We start from the raw sequence: 20,424 nt of genomic DNA on the forward strand, positions 1-20,424 counted from the left end.
AAAATGAAAATATAACAGCAATAATAAATTGTAATCATTAAAATAAATAGAATATAAGATATCCATATTAAATGAAAATTAATTCCAAAAATTTTTAACGAGAATAAGAAATAATTGCTTTAAAAAATGTTATGCATTGAAAATATTAAGTACTGAATCTGTAAAATAATCAGTTAGAAATTGAAAAGCACTTAATAATGCAAGAATCTAATTGTGTTAATTTAAAAAAATTTTACTGCAAAAAAAAAGCACTGCAGTTTGTGTAAAAAAATTTCTCTCTGATTTTGATGTGAAAGAGAGAAGAAAATATTCACTTTTGAGAGTGACACACACACAGTTTATCTTCATTTCCGTTTTGTGATACGTTGACACATTTTCTTTTCTTTTTTTTTTTGAAAAACACACCACTGCAATACTTCTCTTGGAACCGACCCGAACACTTTTGAACAGGTGAGGGACACCGTAGAAATTGATTTCAATCTTTTGGAATAATATTATGAGAAGCACAGAAGACTTGTTTTTCTTCTAAAAACATGCACTGGTAGGCTGCGCTGGATCTTTGGACACAAGCTGGATCAGGATCTTGGAGATTAGAGAACACCGGCTGGAGTTTCAAACAGGATGTAAATAGGAATAGGGATGATACATGATGGACGTAAATATTCTTACAGGATACGTTTCCCCGTCTTAAGGCACCACTTTATGATGAGGGGAAAACTTTGCTTCCTTCATTAGCCGTATAGGGTTGTATAGTGGTTTACATGAATGTTCATTTAGGCCAATATTGAATGAATAAAACAATAACGTTTCCAGGAAATGATGTACAAATCGTTGAATGTAAATTTAGATTTTATTAAGCATAATTTGTAAATTAGAAAAAGGCCATTTCTTCAAAAAAATAAGAAATCCCCTAAAGGGATGAAATAAGAATACTCTCTATTGAGAGATCATAAAGCCAGAACAACATTTCTGACCGTTAGAAAATTAAGACTGGGAGACCCCCAAAAGGGGTCCCAGCCTCACCAATTTAGAAATTCAAAGTGAATATATTTATTCTCAACGGACAGAGAAAGAGTATGAGTAGGAGATCCAAAATTTGGCGATTTATCATAATATATCATAGCCAAAAAACAAAGCCAACTAGCATATCCACATGGGTTTAAAAGAACACCTTGGCGATCACGAGTCGCCAACAAATTTATGTGAATTCTTATAACCATGCAACCGAAACATTTAGCCGTTGGAAAATTAGAATAAAAAGTTATAAATAGATTTTTGTTTTCGATTAGAGGCGACAGTGAATTAATAAGTCTGCATTAGTAATAAAATAAAAAGTATCCGTTGCATTGATCTAGAAGAGAAGAAATAAATATTTTATGTTCGTTTAAAAAGATTAAGTTTTTGATTTATTTTAAATATAATCCTTCTATTAATAAAAAATCAGCTTAAGTAATGAAAGATATTTTAAAAGATAGAAAATAAATATGTGTATGCCAATTGTGGCATCACAGAGCAAGTGTTATATAGTCAATGCAACTTATAAACGCCACCTGCCAGAAAAAATGTGTATTAAACTAGAAAGTAACGTGGTCACAAAAAGGAAAAAAATCAAAGAAATTTAAATTTTATTATTTTGTTGTCTCATTCTTGTAAAGTCCTGGAAATATTTCTAAATACCAGACATATATCTGGTCATATCCAGACATATAAGTTCATATATCTTGTATAAAAAACTAACTTTTGTAAGTTTTAAATTCTGCTAGTATTTCTCATTATCAGATTTAAAAATTTTCAAAGTAAAATTTTGCAAGTCCAAAAACCAGTCAATATTTCTAATTACCAGATTCAGAAATTTTCAAAGTTCATATACCTTGTATAAAAAACTAATTTTATCTTTTGAAAATTTCAGAAACACAGTTATTCTTATAAATTTGAAACCCTGCCGTATTTCTTATTATCAAATTCAAAAAATTCAAAAGTAAAAATTTTTTCAAATCCAAAAACCAGTCAATATTTCTAAATACCAGATTCAGAAATTTTAAAAAGTTTATAGAAAAAGTTTAGAAACCTTTTTAAAAAACTTATTGGAAATTAGTTTTTTTAACTGGTAAATCATTCGGATTCTATTTTGAGTGACTGTAGTTAAATGTATAATTCTGTATAAAATAACAATACCCTTTTAGTTTCAAACAGTTGTTCATCATCGCCAGAATTAAAAGTCATATTAAATATGAAATGCTGCAAATTTGAATTTTCAATGTGTCATATCAAATACCGTAAATTTTAAATTGTATTTGTTTCTTATTATAATTGATAATATGTTTTCTATATATAATTATAACGACTGACAATAATAAATATACTTTTTCAGAAAATGATTGGTATTCTTTCCAAAGAATTTCTTTTGAATTATTTGGTACATCTTTATATTGTACACAGTTAGCAGATTTAAAAAATAGAGGTTATTAAACTAATCTAAACTCAACTAAATACTAAACCACACTCTACAGTGAGAAGCAGCATTAGAAATTATAAAATTTAAATTTTTTTTTTTTTTTAATAATTAGAAGACATTAAACTTTTAATTACAACACTACACTTTTCGGTTGAAAAAAATAATAATTTTTTTTTATTTTCTTTGATTCTACTATAGTGTGTCTGTGTGTTTTATTTTATAATATAATAATAAACAAATTTATTTAATTGGGGAAAATGATTGAATGGTACCGAAAGAGATGATTCTTCAAAAAAAAATTTTCTTTGTTTCTACAATGCATGATTACTGATCTATTGAAATGATTGTCATTTCTGGAACAACTATAAGAAAACGAAAAATTCAAATGTCTTTAAAGATATTTAAAATACTTTGAAAGTTTTTTTTTTCTTCTTCGAAATACAAAAGATTGATTCCCAATTCCCAAACAGACTTACTTGAGCTTTGAATACAAATTTTCAGAAAGTTGTAAAAACTTCTCTTAAATTTTTTGCAATATTTAGTTTTCACGTTTTAATTCTACATATAGAGTAAACACTCTCCCAGTTTCTAAACATCTTCTATTTCTGTTGTTTTTATTTTAACATGAAAAAAAATACTGTTTGTTCTCAAATCTCTTCTAGTTTTTTAACATTAAATATTATGTTTTTTAGTATTAAAAAAACCCAACATATTGTTGAAAAAATGTGAGTGAAATGATACCGAAAGAAACTATTAAAAATTGATAAAAACATCTAAATTATAAGGGATTAAAATACTAAAACAAAACGTTTCTCAATTTTAAAAATGACTCTTCAGACAAGAAGGGAAAAAAAACATGATCTTTCTACTTTTTCGGAAACGCGAAGTAACCTTGGACAGCGGACGGAATGCCTGCCTCGTTTGTCCATATGTGTGCGTTGATAAGTTCTCTTTTTAAGTCGGAACAATCTTTACGTTAAATTACGTTTAATATGTAAATTTCTTGAATTAAATGATTTGTATAAAATGTTACTAAAACTGTAATAACATTTTTTTGAAGAAATGCAACGCGATTTTCATGTAATGCTTTTTTTTATACACTTGTAATGTATATTTACATCTAGATTGTATTATGACGTTTTAAAATTATCCATAATAACATACTTTTTTGAAGAAATTCAATGCGGTTTTCCTGTAATTTTTTTTACGCTTGTAATGTACATTTACCTTGATACATTAGAAGCATACTATACAAAAAAAAACTTGGAAAAGTATCTATTTAGATTTAAAAACATTATTTTTTTACAAAAAGGTGAATAATTTCCAAATAAGTATTGTAAATCTTAGTAAATGTATCAATCTAGATGCAAATGTTTGGTAACAATTTCGGATTAAAATAAATCAAAGTATCAACTATACGTATTATTTCCAAATAATACGTATAATTGATTTCAAATATATACTTTAGTAATGTATCAATCTCGAGGCAAATGCTTGTAATGTATCTATTTAGAAATAATACTAATATTCATTTTAAGCGAAAATTGCTCACTTTTGTGTAATAATAGCTTACCAATATACTTTATCAAGTTATTAAGATTTAGTGCTAATATACTTTATCGAGTTATTAATATTTAGTACTAGGGTATTTGTTATTTAATAGTGTACAAATAATTATTATTTGTTTTACTATCATAACACAAAAAATTTAATTTTATTAATATAGATATAATATGTTTTTAACAAAAGAGTAATTTTACAGAACTAAAGAAAATTACATTCTCAGTATTTTTTTTCTTAGACTAATTCATTTTCTATTAAAACTTGAAAATGAAATTTTAAACACCCCATTAAAAAAGTAATACCCTAAATGTTAGAGAAAATTTCTAAATAATTTAACTTTTTTAATCCTCTCTAGATTTTTTATTTACACTTTCAGTCACTTAAAAAGGGATTTAATTTAATTCTTTTTTTGGAAAAAGAGTTAACTCTTCATCAAAATTTTATTTATAATTGTTGTTATTTATGCTATAAAATGCAAAATTCTTATCAAACAAAAAACAATTATCCAAACAGTTGCTGATTGTCATGTAATTTTTCAAACTAAAATAGCAATTTTTGTATGTTAAAGAGTTACTATATATTTCTACTTCACTGTTATTGATATGTTTCAGAAGGCTCTAGTTATATTAGACTATAATATGAGCGTAATGATTCGGTCCATTGTTAAAGTTTTTTTTTCCAATATAATTTAAAAAGTAATATTACTGATATATTTGCTATGAATCACATAACAGTATTTATTAAAAGAAATGAAATATTAATGTATATTCAGTCAGTAGTTTTAATTTGCTAGGTAGATTTTCAAGTAATAATTGTCTCTTATGTGAGCTGAGGAAAAGTATAATTTCCAACTTTTATTTTTTCAATTGGTAATTTTTATTTTCACTAAATGTTAGGTATCAATGTAATCATTTATATAATAATAGATTAGTACACAATTGTACGTCAACACATTATTTATTATTAAAGGGTTGTGCTTCGTAAAATTTAACATCGTGAAAATTCAGCTTTTTTGCCTTTTGGCTAATCTCATCAGGGATTACCGGCTAATCTCACCGGCTTATCTCATTTGCATTTTGGCTAATCTCATCTCTGAAAATAAAAAATACTACGACTTCATCTGAAAAAATACTACAAAATTCTACATGTCATAAGCGCTATCTACCGGACTTTTTTGAAAGCTTATGCAGACGAAAACTGAAACAGACGATTATTATTATTAACATTATTTATATCGTCTGGCTAAAGTTTTTTAGAATTATATTTAAATTTATTTTAGTTGAGGTTAAAATATTATAATTGAAAAACAATTATCCTTTTGTGCAATCAGATATACGTATAGTAACTAATATTTTTATTTGCAACTTTGTCTTTTGAAGAATAAACGAAGAGTTGTGTGAATCATAATAATGTCTCTTGTGTGTCAACAAAGTTGTATAAATTTTAACTTAAATGAAAATATAAAATCTCATATTTTGTTTCACATCCTACATAGAAAAGAAACGTATAATCTACTTAATCAAAGTGCATAAGAAACAATTTATATTATAGTCTACTAGTATAAACTAACTTTTATTTTTCACACAAACTTTTATTTTTCACAATCATTACATACAGTGACTTCTCATCGTTCCCACATTTATCTTCTTCGTCTTGCTCTTTCGTTGTCCGTTAAAAATTGTTTAATAATTACCACAAAATAGTTGAGGATGGCTAGCAAATGCTGTTTGTTGTAGTCATCTAAAAAGGAAAAAAAAAAGAATTTTACAAAACATGTATTTATCATGTAAATCGTGTTTTAGTACTAGAAAAGTCAGCAGGGAAGTTTATAGAAAGGTGGGATTTTTTTATTTAAATTAATTTTACTTAAGGCAGTTATTTATTAAACATTTGAAATATTAACTAAAACTTTCTGAATTATGCTGTAAAAATTATTTATATTAAACTTAAAAAATTTGTAAATGAAATTTTATATATTTTTATTTTTTATATATTTTTTTATTGTATTTAGAGAAAAATATTCAGAACAATTTTTTTGTTTAATTGAGTATAGAAATTTTTTGAATAAAAATAATAACATAAAACTACAACAATAACACACATCCTATTTAATATTTAGACAATTTAAATAAATAATTGTGTTTATAGTATTTAGGAGCAGGAGTATTAAAAATAGCTGACATTTTATTTTGGAAATTATATAAACATTTTCATAAATTTGACACACTTTTAAACATCTTTTAAGGTTTACTGTTAATACAAGTAAAATCTATATCAGTTAATATTGATTTTATACAGGCAATTAAAAAAACTATTAAATTATTTATCTGTCTTGCGTTTTTATGCTTCCAAAAAAATTTCCAGTTTTTTTCAATAGATAATTTTCTTGTGTACTAAATTTTTTTAATTATTAAATTCAATTTCACATTTAAATTTAGAATGTCCTGAAGGTATTGATTTTTCTTCTTCGTCAGCATTACTGTGTAGTGCTGACCATGGTTTTCTAAATTAACTGCCTCCAGGCAGATCAACTTTGAGATAAATTTTTCCAATTGTTAAGATATTTTGTGAAACTCACGAAATGCTGCACGGAGCATATGCTCCTGCGACGGTAAACATGGGCACCTCATCCCACCCATTTGGGCCGCAGGGGCGTGACCCTCGGCAGGGGGCTCTTGGCAACTGGGTGGTCTTTATTCATCTCTTGTATTCTCTTCGTCAGAATCAGTGCTTGAATCTGAAGTACTGGCTCTTGAAGGTCCGGGTCTTGAAGGTCCGGGTCTTGAAGGACCAGGGCTTGAAGGACCAGGGCTTGAAGGACCGGGTCTTGAAGGACCAGTACTTGAAGGATCGGGTTTTGAAGGACCGGGTTCAGAAGCTTTGGGTTCAGATGGTCCGGGTTCAGAAGCTTTGGGATCTTGAACCTCTTCTCTTTTGCTTTTTTTTCTAAGTATCGTTTTATTTCTGAAATAAATATTAAAGTTTTACTTTAACATGTATTGAAAATTTGATAAATTCGATAGTAGGATATCAACTTTTATTTTTGGATTGTAGACATTGTATAAGTTCAACTTTTAGTATAAATAAAATGAACTTTTTTAATATATATAAAATTTTGGTAGCAACATTTCATTCTATGAAAGTGCAAATTTCATTAGAATGTCAACTAACTGATATGTCTTCACAATTAACCTGTATTTATTTAAATTTTCTAGTTTTTTTAAGAAATCTTTTTGTCTTCGAAAGTACCAATATTTTACGAGAAATAAAATTGAATGTTACGAGGTTCCAGCTCTATTAAAAATTAAATTTGAGAAAAAATATTATTTCGTTTACTTATGTGAGTTCCTGGCTAACATAAAAAGATTATAAATCTGTCTATAAGTCATTGAAATAAAAGTTTTAATATAAAATATTTATATATCTGTCTATAAGTCATTGAAATAATAGTTAATATAAAATATTTATAAATCTGTCTATAAGTCATTGAAATAATAGTTAATATAAAATATTTATAAATCTGTCTATAAGTCATTGAAATAATAGTTAATATAAAATATTTATAAATCTGTCTATAAGTCATTGAAATAAAGGTTTTAAATATAAAATATTGTAATATTTTTAATGTAAAATAGTATAATGTTTTTTAATGTAAAATATAATGTTATTCGTTTTTTTTACTGTTTTCTCAAAATGCATATTTTGACTCTTTGGGTACACTTTTCTCAAAATCTACTGTATGTAGAATTATAAATTTTGGTACAGAATTTGTTTATGCATATATCTACATAGTAGACCTGAAATTAATGAATATATTCTAACATTTTTTTTTTTGTTATTAGGCAAAAAATATGTTAAAAAAAATTGACGAAATACCTGAATCTTTCTATAAAACATTCATTTGGCATTATTTTTTCAAATTTTAATCAAATATTTAGGTCTACTTTACAGAATCAAGTTTTTTCTTCAAAGTAAATGTTAATTTAGTGTAATATTTTCACTCAATGTTTCGCAAAATGTACTTCTGTGAGATCCAATCATAAGTTTTTTTTAACATTGATTTGAAATTATGTGTATTATAAAAAAATATATACATAGTTTATAAGCCCTTTAAAAATAAGGGAAATTTTCCTTCATTTTTTTTATTGTCGAGATGCGCCTGGTACCTTACAAATATTTTATCTTGGGTATGAGATGTTTTGTTATTTTAAAAAATAATTTTTTTTTTAATTTAATATTTTTTGAAACTACCGAGGTGATATGCAAAAATTTTAGCCTTTACCAAAAAAACTAACTTACGTTTTTTTCTTCTTTTCATCTTTAATTTTTCAAGCATTGCTTTGTCTTCGCTATCAGTTTCATCGCTATCTAGATCACTATCCATTTCTATATAATCATCATTAATATCCAATTCTTTCATAGCTAAAAAAAAAATTATAACACAAATCTAAGGTTGCAAAATGAAATTTTAAAAAATATATAAGTACTTTTATTTATTTCCAAAAATTATTAATTTATTTAATTTTATTACATTTTTTTTATACTTTTAGTAAATATAAAAGTTTATTTCTTTAATTTTTTTTCAATTTATTTCAGAGAATATTGTTGTGCTCATCAGTGCTTCAATTCACAACCACTATTAAGTATTATAGTTTTCTAAATTTAATGGCTATATTTTTAAAATTTATTGTATTGACTGTATTATATATTGTATTTAAAAGATGAGTTGTTGAATATAGTCACTTTTTTTCAATGATGTTTCATTTTGATGATAATTTAATTTTTGTATTTAACAATTTTCTAAGTTAAATAATTATTTTTTTTAAAGCTATTGTATTGCGTTTTTTTGTTATTAAATTATTGACTGTTATGTTAATGTATATATGGGTCGTTTATATATTCTAATATCTCTTAAAAATCTGGGGTGAAGAATAGTTCATTTTTATAATGTATGAATATTATTTTTAAATATTGACAAAAATAATTTTAAAAAAATACATGTTAATTTATTATCAATTTTAACACTCTACGTTATTGTCATAATATTTAAAACTTAGGCTGAAGCAGGCCACAAAGAGCTTCTTGGTCGAAGTGATACCCGCACCATGAGTGGATAATAGAGGGCCAGACATTTGAACTGTAACCCTCGGGGACCTGTAACCAAGGCTAAGTTTGGTTATGAATGTTTAATGCCAATTTTTTACTACTGATGAATCTAAAATGCAAAGAGTAATACTGTATATGGATGGAACACAGGCCTGTTTTTACTATTTATATTTCAAGCATAGAAATCTGTATTCTATTTTATATGTGTGACATACATGCAGGATTCGTAATTTTTTTGATTTTAAAAAAAAAAATTTAAAAAAATCGGATTATTTTGATATAAATCGGATTTTTTTTATTTAAATCAGATTTTTTTGATTTTTATTCAAATACACTACAAGAGCTTTAATTTATGACTAAAAATCTTTATAAATGTTTAATCAAAATTAAATTCAAATTTTATTCATTACTTTTTCTATGTATATTTGCTAATTCAATTATTGATAAAAGGAAAAATTAAGTGAGTGTTTTTTTAACAAAAAAATTATTTTTCTTCATTAATTCTAGTATTTAATGTTCTGCAAATATAAAATTTTTTATAAAGAAATATAAGGCAGCACAGTATCTAATTTTCAACCAAAATATTGATTTTTTTATTATTACATCTTCTATTATTATTTCTGAATATATGTTCAAAATTTCAGAGTCAATTTTTAAAGAAGTTATGCCACTTTTTATAACAGATTGTACTCTTCAATTGATGTGTTCAGCTGTCAAAAGGGGATTGTCACAATGTAAACAAACTTTTTTGCATAAAAATTCAGCAGCAAAATTGAAACTTAAGTATTTATTTATTATTATTTCATTTTCATTCATTATTATTTCATTTTCATTCATTATTATTTATTATTATTTCATTTATTAAAAATGAATTCAATACTTTAAATTTAGTTATGATATATACAATGTTTAAAAATATTCATTAGATAATAAGGTAAAAGTATTTTAACCATATGCCTTTTTAATTGTAAAACTTTAGTTGTATTTTTCTATTGATTAATTTTTATAGTACTTTGTTTCACTCAAAAAGCTAAGGCTTTTTTAAATATTAACTTTGATTTTAAATTTTTTACTGAGTGTTCTGAAGTGTTTAAAAAATAAAACTGTGCGTGGAAAAGCTTAGTAAGCAATACTTTGTTTTTTTTTAGATCAAATTTTAAAATACAAAATTGTTATTGTTAGACACAATTTATAAAAAAGCTTTAGCATTTTTGAAAACTTTAAAATTTTTTAGAAATGTTTAACAAATCGTTGGTTTCAGAATTTTTTTTTCAGTATGTTTTATTAATGTTAATACTTGCATTTTCTCATATTACTTTTATTTAAAGCAATAAAATAAAATACTTTTGGAATATTTATTTTAAGCGAAAATTGCTCACTTTTGTGTAATAATAGCTTACCAATATACATGGGTGAAAGCCCTTATATAGCAAGACGGAAAAGAGAAAAACCTGGTACGTAAAACATTTCATTCCAGCATTTTTTTCGAAAAAAATAAAATATCTGTAACTATCAAGATTTCTTTTATAATTCTGGCATATATATAAAACTGCTTCTTTTCCAAGATAAAGTAGATATTGTTGAAAAATTTAAAAAAAGAATAAGTAAACTCCTTCCCAAAACTAGCTATAACTGAAATGGTTTTACTACCAGCCTTTCCTCTTTTCCGTCTCGCTTTCACCCCTGCCAATATACTTTATCAAGTTATTAAGATTTAGTGCCAATATACTTTATCGAGAGATTTAGTGCCGATATACTTTATCGAGTTATTAATATTTCGTGCTAGGATATTTGTTATGTAATAGTGTACAAATAATTATTATTTGTTTTACTATCATAACACAAAAAATTTAATTTTATTAATATAGATATAATATGTTTTTAACAAACGAGTAATTTTACAGAACTAGAGAAAATTGCATTCTCAGTATTTTATTTCTTAGACTAATTCATTTTCTATTAAAACTTGAAAATGAAATTTTAAACACCCCATTAAAAAAGTATTACCCTAAATCTTAGAGAAAATTTCTTAGTATTTATAACGTTGTATTGTGAACAAAAATTTAAAACAGTTTGAACATATTTCTTACGAGGAGAGTTTGTTTCTTACTCGAAAAAAAATTCTGTGATTTCTTCTAAGTCCGAAAAAAATAACAGACTCTGAAAATATTTCTCCTCGCTTGTTCCGTGATTCAGTTTTGTAAATCAAGAATTTCATCGAGAGAAATTCTCCGCGTATTCTCTTAACCCTACTTTTATAAACTTAGAAATATTTCTCTTCGTTTGTTTTGTGATTTAGATTTTTGTAAATTGTTAACCCTCGTTTTCATGACTTAGAAGAATTTTACAGAATGTAAGAATTTTTAGCGATATTTTCAAACTGTTTGGAGTTTAAAATATTTTAGACTTGAAATGTTTTTAAAATATTTTTATGTTTGAACTTGAAAAAATTTTGATTTTGAAATATTTTTATCTGAAAATGATTTTAAAATATTTTAATTTAAAGTTAAATTTTCAAATATTATTTTCAAACTGTTTGGATTCGTATTTTAGATATGGTAATATTTTCAAACTGTTTTAACACTGAAATCATTTTGATGATTTTTGCACTTTGAAATATTTTCATGTTGTTTTGAACTTTGTAATATTTTCAAACTATTTGGGTTTTAAATATTTTTTCTTTGCTTTTCGGTAATTCAGATTTTTGTAAACGATCGTTTTCAAGACTTTGAAGAAAATTGAGAATTTTCCGAGAAAACATTTTTTAGCAATATTTACAAAATGTTTGGACTTTGTTAATCTGTAGCAAAATGTGTAGACTCATTTTAAACATAGCAATCTCTCTTTAAACTGTTTTGGACTTTATCTTTGTTGGTTTTGCGATTCAGGTTTTTGTAAAATTTTAACCCTCGTTTTCTTGACGTTAACCCTCGTTGAATTTTAACCCTCGAATTTTGACCCTCGTTTTCTTATGTTCTTCTCAAGTCCAAAAAAAAAAAACTGTATGTTGTTTTAGCTTTGCAATATTTTCAATCTGTTTTGAACTTTAAAAAAAACTACGCTTTGAAATATCGCTAAATTCAGATTTCTGTAAATTCTTAACTTTCGTTTTTTTTTTTTAATTTTTTCGAATTTTTCAAGAGAAACTTTCCGTTTAAATTTCTGTTCGAAACTTTGTTTTTTTGAAGTTGGAAATATTTTTCTTCGCAATTTAAATTGTTTGGACTTTATTTTCTAAATTGTTTGAACTTAAATTTTTAGACATAGTAATCTTTTCCAACTGTTGAAAAATTTTGAACTTTGCAATATTTTCAAACTGTTTGGACTTTAAATAATAATTTTTCACTTGTCTATGATTTAGATTTTTGATGAATAAAAAAGTGCAGTGGTTTTGTCTTTCTGTAACAGCTTACATGAAGCTATGGTTGAATGTTGCTATTCAATACCCATTTTGAGTAAGAGTCACCTGAATCGTGTCGTCCGGAAGACTTTCCTCAACGGGACGCAACACTAGGGCATGTGGCATGGTTCCTATTCATCCCGTTACTGTGTTGCAAACCCAATGATGGAAACGAATCTCTGCCCGAGTGGTCGGACACGCTTCTTATAGTTTGGTATTTTTAAACTGAATGAACGAAAGGTAAAAGTTTTGTCCAAAAAAAAAAAACATTAGATTTAATCTTGAAACTTTGTGGATGAAAAAATTACATTGAATTTTGAAAAATTAAACATTACTTTACCACTTTGTTACAAAACATATTACAAAAAAAGTTGATTTTTGAAATAAATGCAGCCTGTGCATCATATATTTTTTTTTAAACGTCAATTTTAAAAGTTTCTTTTGAAATAAATGCGGCTCGTGCATCATATATTTTGAAATAACAGTTGATTTTAAGAGTTTCATTTTAAGATAAATGCTATCGTAAATTGAGAGGGCTCAACAGTTGTCCATGAATTCTTTTATAAAATAAAATTAGCCTTTCCAGTTTTTTTCTTTTTATGGATTTAAATGCTTATGATTTAGTTTTTGTTTAAAACATTTTTTAAAATGATTTCAGCTTCAAAAAAGAAATACGACAGGTGTGCAGTCGTATTTCTTCGTATGAAAAACAAAAAAAACAAGTCGTACCAAAAACAAATGTTCCAAAATGAGATTCTAACATAAATTAATACTAAATATTAAAAAAAAAAACAAAAATCAAATGCATTCGATAAACTTTTTTTAACATACTAATACAGTAATTTTTTTATTAAATAATATGCACCATAAGAAAAAATGGAAATGAAAAAAAATCAAGTCTTCTGAAAAAAAAAAGGACTGTGTTTTCAACACATTTTAATAGTTTGGAAACACCATTCTAATTTTAAATAGTTCTTTTTAACATTAACTTGGATATATATAATAAATACTCTTCTTGTTTTTAAACATCTTCTGTTTCTGTTGTTTTTATTTTAATATTTAAAAACATATTATTTATTATTTGATGAGTGTGGAATGATACCAAAATAAATGATTTATAAAACCATCAAAATTATAATCAGTTGAAATGGTAAAATAAAATGTTTTCTATTTAAAAAAGAATATCCAGACAGGAAAAAAAAGACCTTTCTATCCGTTAAACAAGTAAATGTAAAGTTTATCCTTGTAAGAACCAGTTCGGATGACCTCTATCAACCTGTACATGCGTTTGTTGCTAAGCTGTGCCATCGATAACTATTGTATACCAAAGATCCAAAGAAAGTTAGGCTCTCTTTTTTTCTTTCTTATAATAACGTTTAAAAAATTACATTTTATTATAGGATTCGTATGAAACTGTTACTGAAACTACAATTATATATATATATATTTTTTAAAAAAAACGGTAGACTCCAATTCAATATGATTTTAGTTAGTGGTTTATTTAATGTTTATTGATAAAACCTTAAATTAAAATGTGCTAATTTTTATTTTAATTTCTTACTCCCTAAACATAACAGTTTCATGTTTGTTTTAAAGAATATAATTATTAAACTATAAGTGATTGATTGATAATTAATTTTATTTACATTTTTACTGATAAAATCTTAATTTATAATGGATAATTTGCAAACATTTTAATATAATTTTAAAATGAATTTATATTAACACGTTCGTGTTCTCTAAATTTACATAAAGTTGTTAAAATTTCTTTTGTTCATTTTACAAAGACAGTACATGTAAAAAAACAAATATTTAAAATGTTAAACTTTTAATTTGTATATTTTTTTTTAACTATAAACATAATAGGAATTTATTTATATATGATGTCTGAACAGTATGAGCATTTCAATATGAAATAATGGAAAGATTATTTTTGAAAAAATTTATCTTTTTTAATCCTCTCTAGATTTTTTTATATACACTTACAATCACTTAAAAAAGGATTTAATTAAAAAAAATTTTTGGAAAAAGAGTTAACTCATCATCAAAACTTTATGTATAATTGTTGTTATTTATGCTATAAAATGCAAAATTCTTATCAAATAAAAAACAATTATCTAAACAGTTGCTGATTGTCATGTAATTTTTAAAACTAAAATAGCAATTTTTGTCTGTTAAAGAGTTACTATATATTTCTACTTTACTGTTATTGATATGTTTCAGAGGGCTCTAGTTATATTAGACTATAATATGAACATAATGATTCCGTCCATTGTTTCCAATATAATTTAAAAAGTAATATTACTGATATATTTGCTATAAATCACATAACAGTATTTATTACTTTTAACTCTCCTTTTACCTTCAGTTTATAGCACAATTTACACAGGGGTAAAATCAGTTAATGGTGCTAACTTTTATTTACAGGTAGTAAGGCACATAAAATCGCCCAAGTTTTCAACTTTTTTCCAATTTAGTTCCATAAGGTGGCAGGTATTAAGGTGGTGGTTTCTGAATCGATTGATACAGTCACTCGAAAAAATAGCTAAGCACCGTGACCCTTACAAAATAAAATTGAGAACGCAAAACGACACAATGGAATGAATGATTTCTCAAGCCTCGATGCTCACTGCTCTGTCGTGACGCAATATTTTGAAACGTTCTCACTGCCCTCTCGTGAAGCAGTATGTTGTTTATTTGAAATGTGCGGCGATGCCCACCCAACCCAGAGAGCCCCCGCAGAAGCCATGGCCCCCTGAAAAGGGAGATGTCAGTGGGAGCGTGCCCACCATTGGCCATGACCCAAAAAACTTTCGAAAACCAATCATACACAATAGTCGTAAGCCATCTCATACCGAAGCGATTAAAGCTCCGTAAAGCTGGGCTTATGTAACTCAAATCAGTCTGGAGACGCAACTCTTTATCAATGAACCTCTGAATGGTCTGGGTGACGCTCTCCTCGGGGAAACGGAATTCGGCTGGAAAATGCATGACCAGAATGTAGACTTGAACTGGATTGCAGACGGGAGCAAAGGAAATTTCCAGTGGGATCTTTCGTTGATTGGGCAAGACCATCCACGTGAATTCGCCGCAAACGTTCACATTGGCAGTCTTGGGGTGGCGAGGCAAGCGAACTTCTGGTGGTGGCATGGCTTCTGGATTCAGGTTCGGCTTGGAAAGAGTCAAATGGAGTTCCCCGAATAATCTGAAAGCTCTGATTTATATACTAATCAGGCAGGAAGTGACACACAGGATGTTTTCGAAAATGTGATTTTTTTTCCATGGGATGGAAGCCAACAATGGGTGGAACACTGCTGTTGAAACAACTTGCTGTAGAACTGTAAAGATTTCGAGTCTCGAGGCTTGGCTTGATATCTAAATCCTGCATCCAACAAAATTTGCAAGTTGTGTGAGCTCTGAAAAATTCTGAGCTGAGGTCGTCAAGACTCAACCGCCTGGCTTTAACATACGTCAAAAAAAAAATTTTTTTTTTACAATGTTGATGAAGCTCGAGCTTCGAAGAAATCATCGACAGCCTTGACTGGACTCTAACCATTTTCCAAGGACACCCAGAGTTGACCGAAGCAACTCGTGTCTCGTGGTTGAACCCACATTTTTAAAAAAAAACATTAACCAAATGATTCAATCCATTTTTTTTTATCATAGAGTGAATCCCTGGGGTCCTCCAGGGATGCTACATCCAGGGTCGTTTTGCGTTTGTGTGTTTTTTTTTTTGCAAAGGTCACGGTGCTCAGCTATTTTTTCGATTAACTGTGTGCAGTTGTGTGAAAAAATGACAAGGATTTATAAAAAAAAAGTTTTTTTTTCCCAAGCATAATTCAAAAATATTTTTCAGTCCTTTACAAAAGAGGATAATTTACAACAGATGAAAAAACACTCACAATCGATGAGGGATCGGTTCCATCGGCATGTGCAAGAATTTCGAAATGCCACCCGTCACGGCAATCCACCGGTGACACTGTTCCCTCGAGCAAAACATACACCTGTTTAAGGTTGTGGCTTCAAGACCACCATTTTCAGCTCCTTGTATGGATGAAAGGTAGGCAGTCTAGCCAGCATCTCGTTCCATTTCGATTTGGTGATGGCGTCCGCGCAGGCCAAAAAACGGACCCGCATCTCTTGCAGTTGCTCCAACAAAAGCAGAGGGCGTATGGGTCCATCCCGGGCATGATGGAGGTAACTGTTGGCCGTCGTTTCGCATGCACAGCACGGCAAAAGAAGAAGAGTGACGAGCTGCGAAATGATCCTTCGTCTGCGTTCGTAGGTGTCTCGAGGATAGTGAGTGTCGTGGCTCGTCCCTTCGAAGGTTGGCGTTGGAGAGTTTGGACGAGCGTCGCTGGAGGTTCTGGGCTTGAAAGGTGGGGCAGACGTTTTGACAGTCCTCAAGACGTTGGAGATCGAGTCCACGGGTGTCTGGCTAGAGGTTTGGGTGCTGGGTGGAACAGAGTGGCGGATGGCTTTCTTGGGAGGTATCGAGGCGAAAGAGGTGGAAAGCCTGGGCCTGGAGACGGGCGAACTTTTTTTGGATGCAGAACAAGAACTTCTTTTTGGATGGAGAACTTTTTTTGGATGCAGAACGAGAACTGCAACTGGAAAGAGTAATAGTTTTAGTCGGAGATCTGGCTGGAGAACTACTGAGAGAAATTGTTTTAGCCGGAGATCGGGATGGAGACATGGATGAAATTCGCATCCCATCGCATTATTCTTTAGGTAATTTTGGTTTCTGATGAGCAGCAATAATTTGTTCAAATAGAGCTTTTTGTTGAGGTGTTGCACGCTCAAAGTATTTCGATCTGAAAGAATTGCTTATTACAGTGAAATACTTCCTTTTTAGTTTTGAAATTTTATGACAGGTTTGTATAGAGGACATTATACTCAAAGGCATTATCTTTCCGTATTGTTGTAGCAAGTCTTTTTTCATAGTGTCATTGAAATTATTATGTTGTAACACAGCATAAAAATAATCTGACGGAACACATCTCAAATACATTCGATAAATATACATTTTAATTTCTAAGGTCTTATTTTTATCGCGAGAGTTTAAAATTTTTGCTACCCAGTATAAAAAAGAATATTTAATTTTTTTATGTGTTTTAACTATATAGGTAATAAATAAAGAGATGTTGATATTGTGTAAAGTGTAAGAACAAGACTGAAACGTTGGAACCGAAACCAGCTATAACAAAAAACAATAAAACAATGATAAAAGGTATTTGTTCTATATGCGGAAAACAAAAAAATCAGTTTGTAAAGGCATCTGAAGTTGGTTTAATTACAAATGATAATGAAATGGATGATGTAGAAATAGTTTGTGAAGATTAAACATAACAACTTGGGTAAATCACAATAGTGACAAACTTTTAATCAATGAAATTTCAAAAAACACTTTTAATTTCATGCTAAATTTTTCAGTTGAATGATGCTATATTTTTCAAAACTTTATTAAAAATATGTATTTTTTTTCAATAATATAAAGTCAAAATTTTTAAATCATTATTGAAAAATAAAGAATGGAAAATATTTTATTTCAAGATTCTTGGGTTCCATACGTAGATTATTTCATTACCGATCAAATTGCTCTTACGTATCCGAAAAACATCATTTTCACTTCCCAATTGTTGTATAATCATTTGAAATTTGTCAATGACTTGTATAAAAAATTTCCGTATGCTGAAAAGTTTGATCTGATCTTACTCGATACCATAGATTGGAAAACGTCACCTATAAAACCTTAGATTCAATCAGTCATTCGATGATTGCACCGGAACCCATTAAAAAACTGTTAAGTATGGACATAAGACTCCACTATGAAAAGGCATATTCGTTTATTTTTTTACAATGTCCTGTTTTTAAAAAATTTTATTTAGTCGCTTGTATTGCAGCTTTGATTTATTTCTTCATATTATTTCGAAAAAACGACGTTTTTCGTCGTCTCAAATATTTATAAGAAAAAAATACTGGTTTCAATACAAAATTTTTTATTTTTTTATTTAATTTCAATATAAAATATTTATTTTAAATCTTTAATTTTTTTATTTTAAATCTTTAGTTTTTTTAAATTTAATTTCAATAACATGACCACCATTTTCATTATGAGAAAAAAATCGTTTCACAATTGAAAACTGATCCCGATTAAACGCGTTTTTAACAGAATCCCGTGGGGGTTTCGTTAACGTTTTGCAATATTCTTCTTTCGCCGTATCGTAAGCCGATTGACTGTATTCTAGGTCTAGCAATGTTGTAACAATAGTGTTACGATCAAAATTATTATAAATTTTATTTTCCATGTATTTTTGCGGAAACGTCTTCTGCGGGTAATAGTCAAACATCCAAATACACGTTTGAAAGAAATGAACTTTCTTTTCCAAAAAATTACTCAATTCGTTATGAAAGACAGATACCATATCATTGTCTTCACAGAGGGTCAAAATGTTATGAGTGAAATTGAGATTGTTTTCGCTGATGGATATCACCGGAGGTATAAAATCGTTTCCGAACAACAGACTGGCCAAGACTAGAATATTTGGATTGTAACGCAGGTGATAATTGGCTATAGCATTCATATTATAAATAGTATTGGATTTACGTCTCACCTGAATTGCTTCAAACTGCTTGTAATGCAAATACGACAAAATGAGTATGTCATTATCCTCGCTTACGATGACCGGATTTTTACAGTGCTTACCCAAATGAAATAACTTGTGTTCACCTCCTTCCTCTAGGTTGCAACCGCTCAGCATGAATCGAATACATCTGGGAATATTTATAGTACGCAAGTGATACTTTCTAAATGATTGAAAATTTTGTAGCGTTAATAAAAGACAATTGTAGGTGTTTTGCGAGATTGAATTTTCACCAAACAGCGATATTCGATACACATTTCGACCTTTGAACTCAATTTCCCGTCTTTTTTGTTGAGTGGGCCATTTCATGGGAACGCCTTCTCCGTCAGAAGAAATGATGATTTCTATTTCATCTTTAAATTGGTTGGTATTAAAGAGGATAGATAATATTTTCCCTAGTTCGGAAATGACAATCTTTGCAATATCTGCCAGTAAATCACATTCTTCTTCTTTCAAAGATATTTCAATAGCAACATACAATAAACTCTGAGCATCAATCAAAATGGAATCAAAAGGTTTGATCACATTTTCAGATTTGAGTAGTAACGTAAAATTAGGTATACCCAACTTTTAATTTTACAAATCTTCTTTGTAAAAATTATTTTAACAATTACTTAATTTCAAAAAACTTGAATTTTACATTACTGAGTCTAAACAATTTTATATTTCTGAAATTTTCAAAATATTTCTTTTAAGTCTGAAATGTCAAGTCTGTACAAAAAAAAAAAAAAAAAATTCTAAATCTAAGTCAAAGTTAGCTTTGACTCATTTTTTTGAAATTTTCTGAATCTAGGACATTGAAATATTGACTAGTTTTTGAACTTTTAAAATTGTAGCAAGATTGAGTTTGTACTTGTAAATTTTACAAATTGAGTCAAAAAAAGTTTAAGTTCTATGTTTCTGAAACTTTCAAAATATTGCTTTGTTTTTAAGAATTCTGAGTTTTGAAATTTTCAAAAAGATTGCTTTGGACGTGGAATATGAGTTATTAAATTTTAAATATTTTTTTAACAAGACATTTGAACTTTCAAAATTTCTGAATCTAGAACTTGAAAATATTTTTTTGGTTTATGAATTTAAAAAAAAAATAGTTGAACTTTGGAAATTTCTGAATATGAGACTTGGAAATATTTATAGTTTTTTTGACTTACAAGATTGAGTCTAAAAAGTCAAAGTTCTATGCTTCCTTTTGAAATTTTCAAAAGATTGCTTGCAAGTCTGAAACCTCGAGTCAGTTAAAGTTTTTAAATCCAAAT

General features: G+C 27.9%; 1 protein-coding gene across 2 annotated transcripts; it reads right to left on the bottom strand.

The window, feature by feature from the left end:
* Window positions 1-5,634: 5,634 nt before the first annotated feature.
* On the bottom strand, window positions 5,635-16,564 carry LOC147804240 (uncharacterized). 2 transcript variants are annotated; one of them, XM_087152107.1, is made up of 4 exons: window positions 16,427-16,564; window positions 8,318-8,440; window positions 6,597-6,982; window positions 5,635-5,758 (listed from the first exon to the last, which is right to left on the bottom strand). In XM_087152107.1, the coding sequence occupies exons 2-3, from the start codon at window positions 8,436-8,438 to the stop codon at window positions 6,645-6,647; spliced, it is 459 nt and encodes a 152-aa protein (XP_087008233.1). In that variant the 5' UTR covers window positions 8,439-8,440; window positions 16,427-16,564; the 3' UTR covers window positions 5,635-5,758; window positions 6,597-6,644. The 2 variants fall into 2 exon arrangements, with proteins under 2 accessions (XP_087008233.1, XP_087008234.1); XM_087152108.1 differs by lacking the exon at window positions 16,427-16,564 and having other exon boundaries at window positions 8,318-8,444.
* Between the last annotated feature and the right edge of the window lie 3,860 nt (window positions 16,565-20,424).

Source organism: Parasteatoda tepidariorum, chromosome 9, assembly GCF_982258835.1.
Source record: "Parasteatoda tepidariorum strain Cologne lab strain chromosome 9, Ptep-v5.0, whole genome shotgun sequence".
Classification (NCBI taxonomy): Eukaryota; Metazoa; Arthropoda; class Arachnida; order Araneae; family Theridiidae; genus Parasteatoda; species Parasteatoda tepidariorum.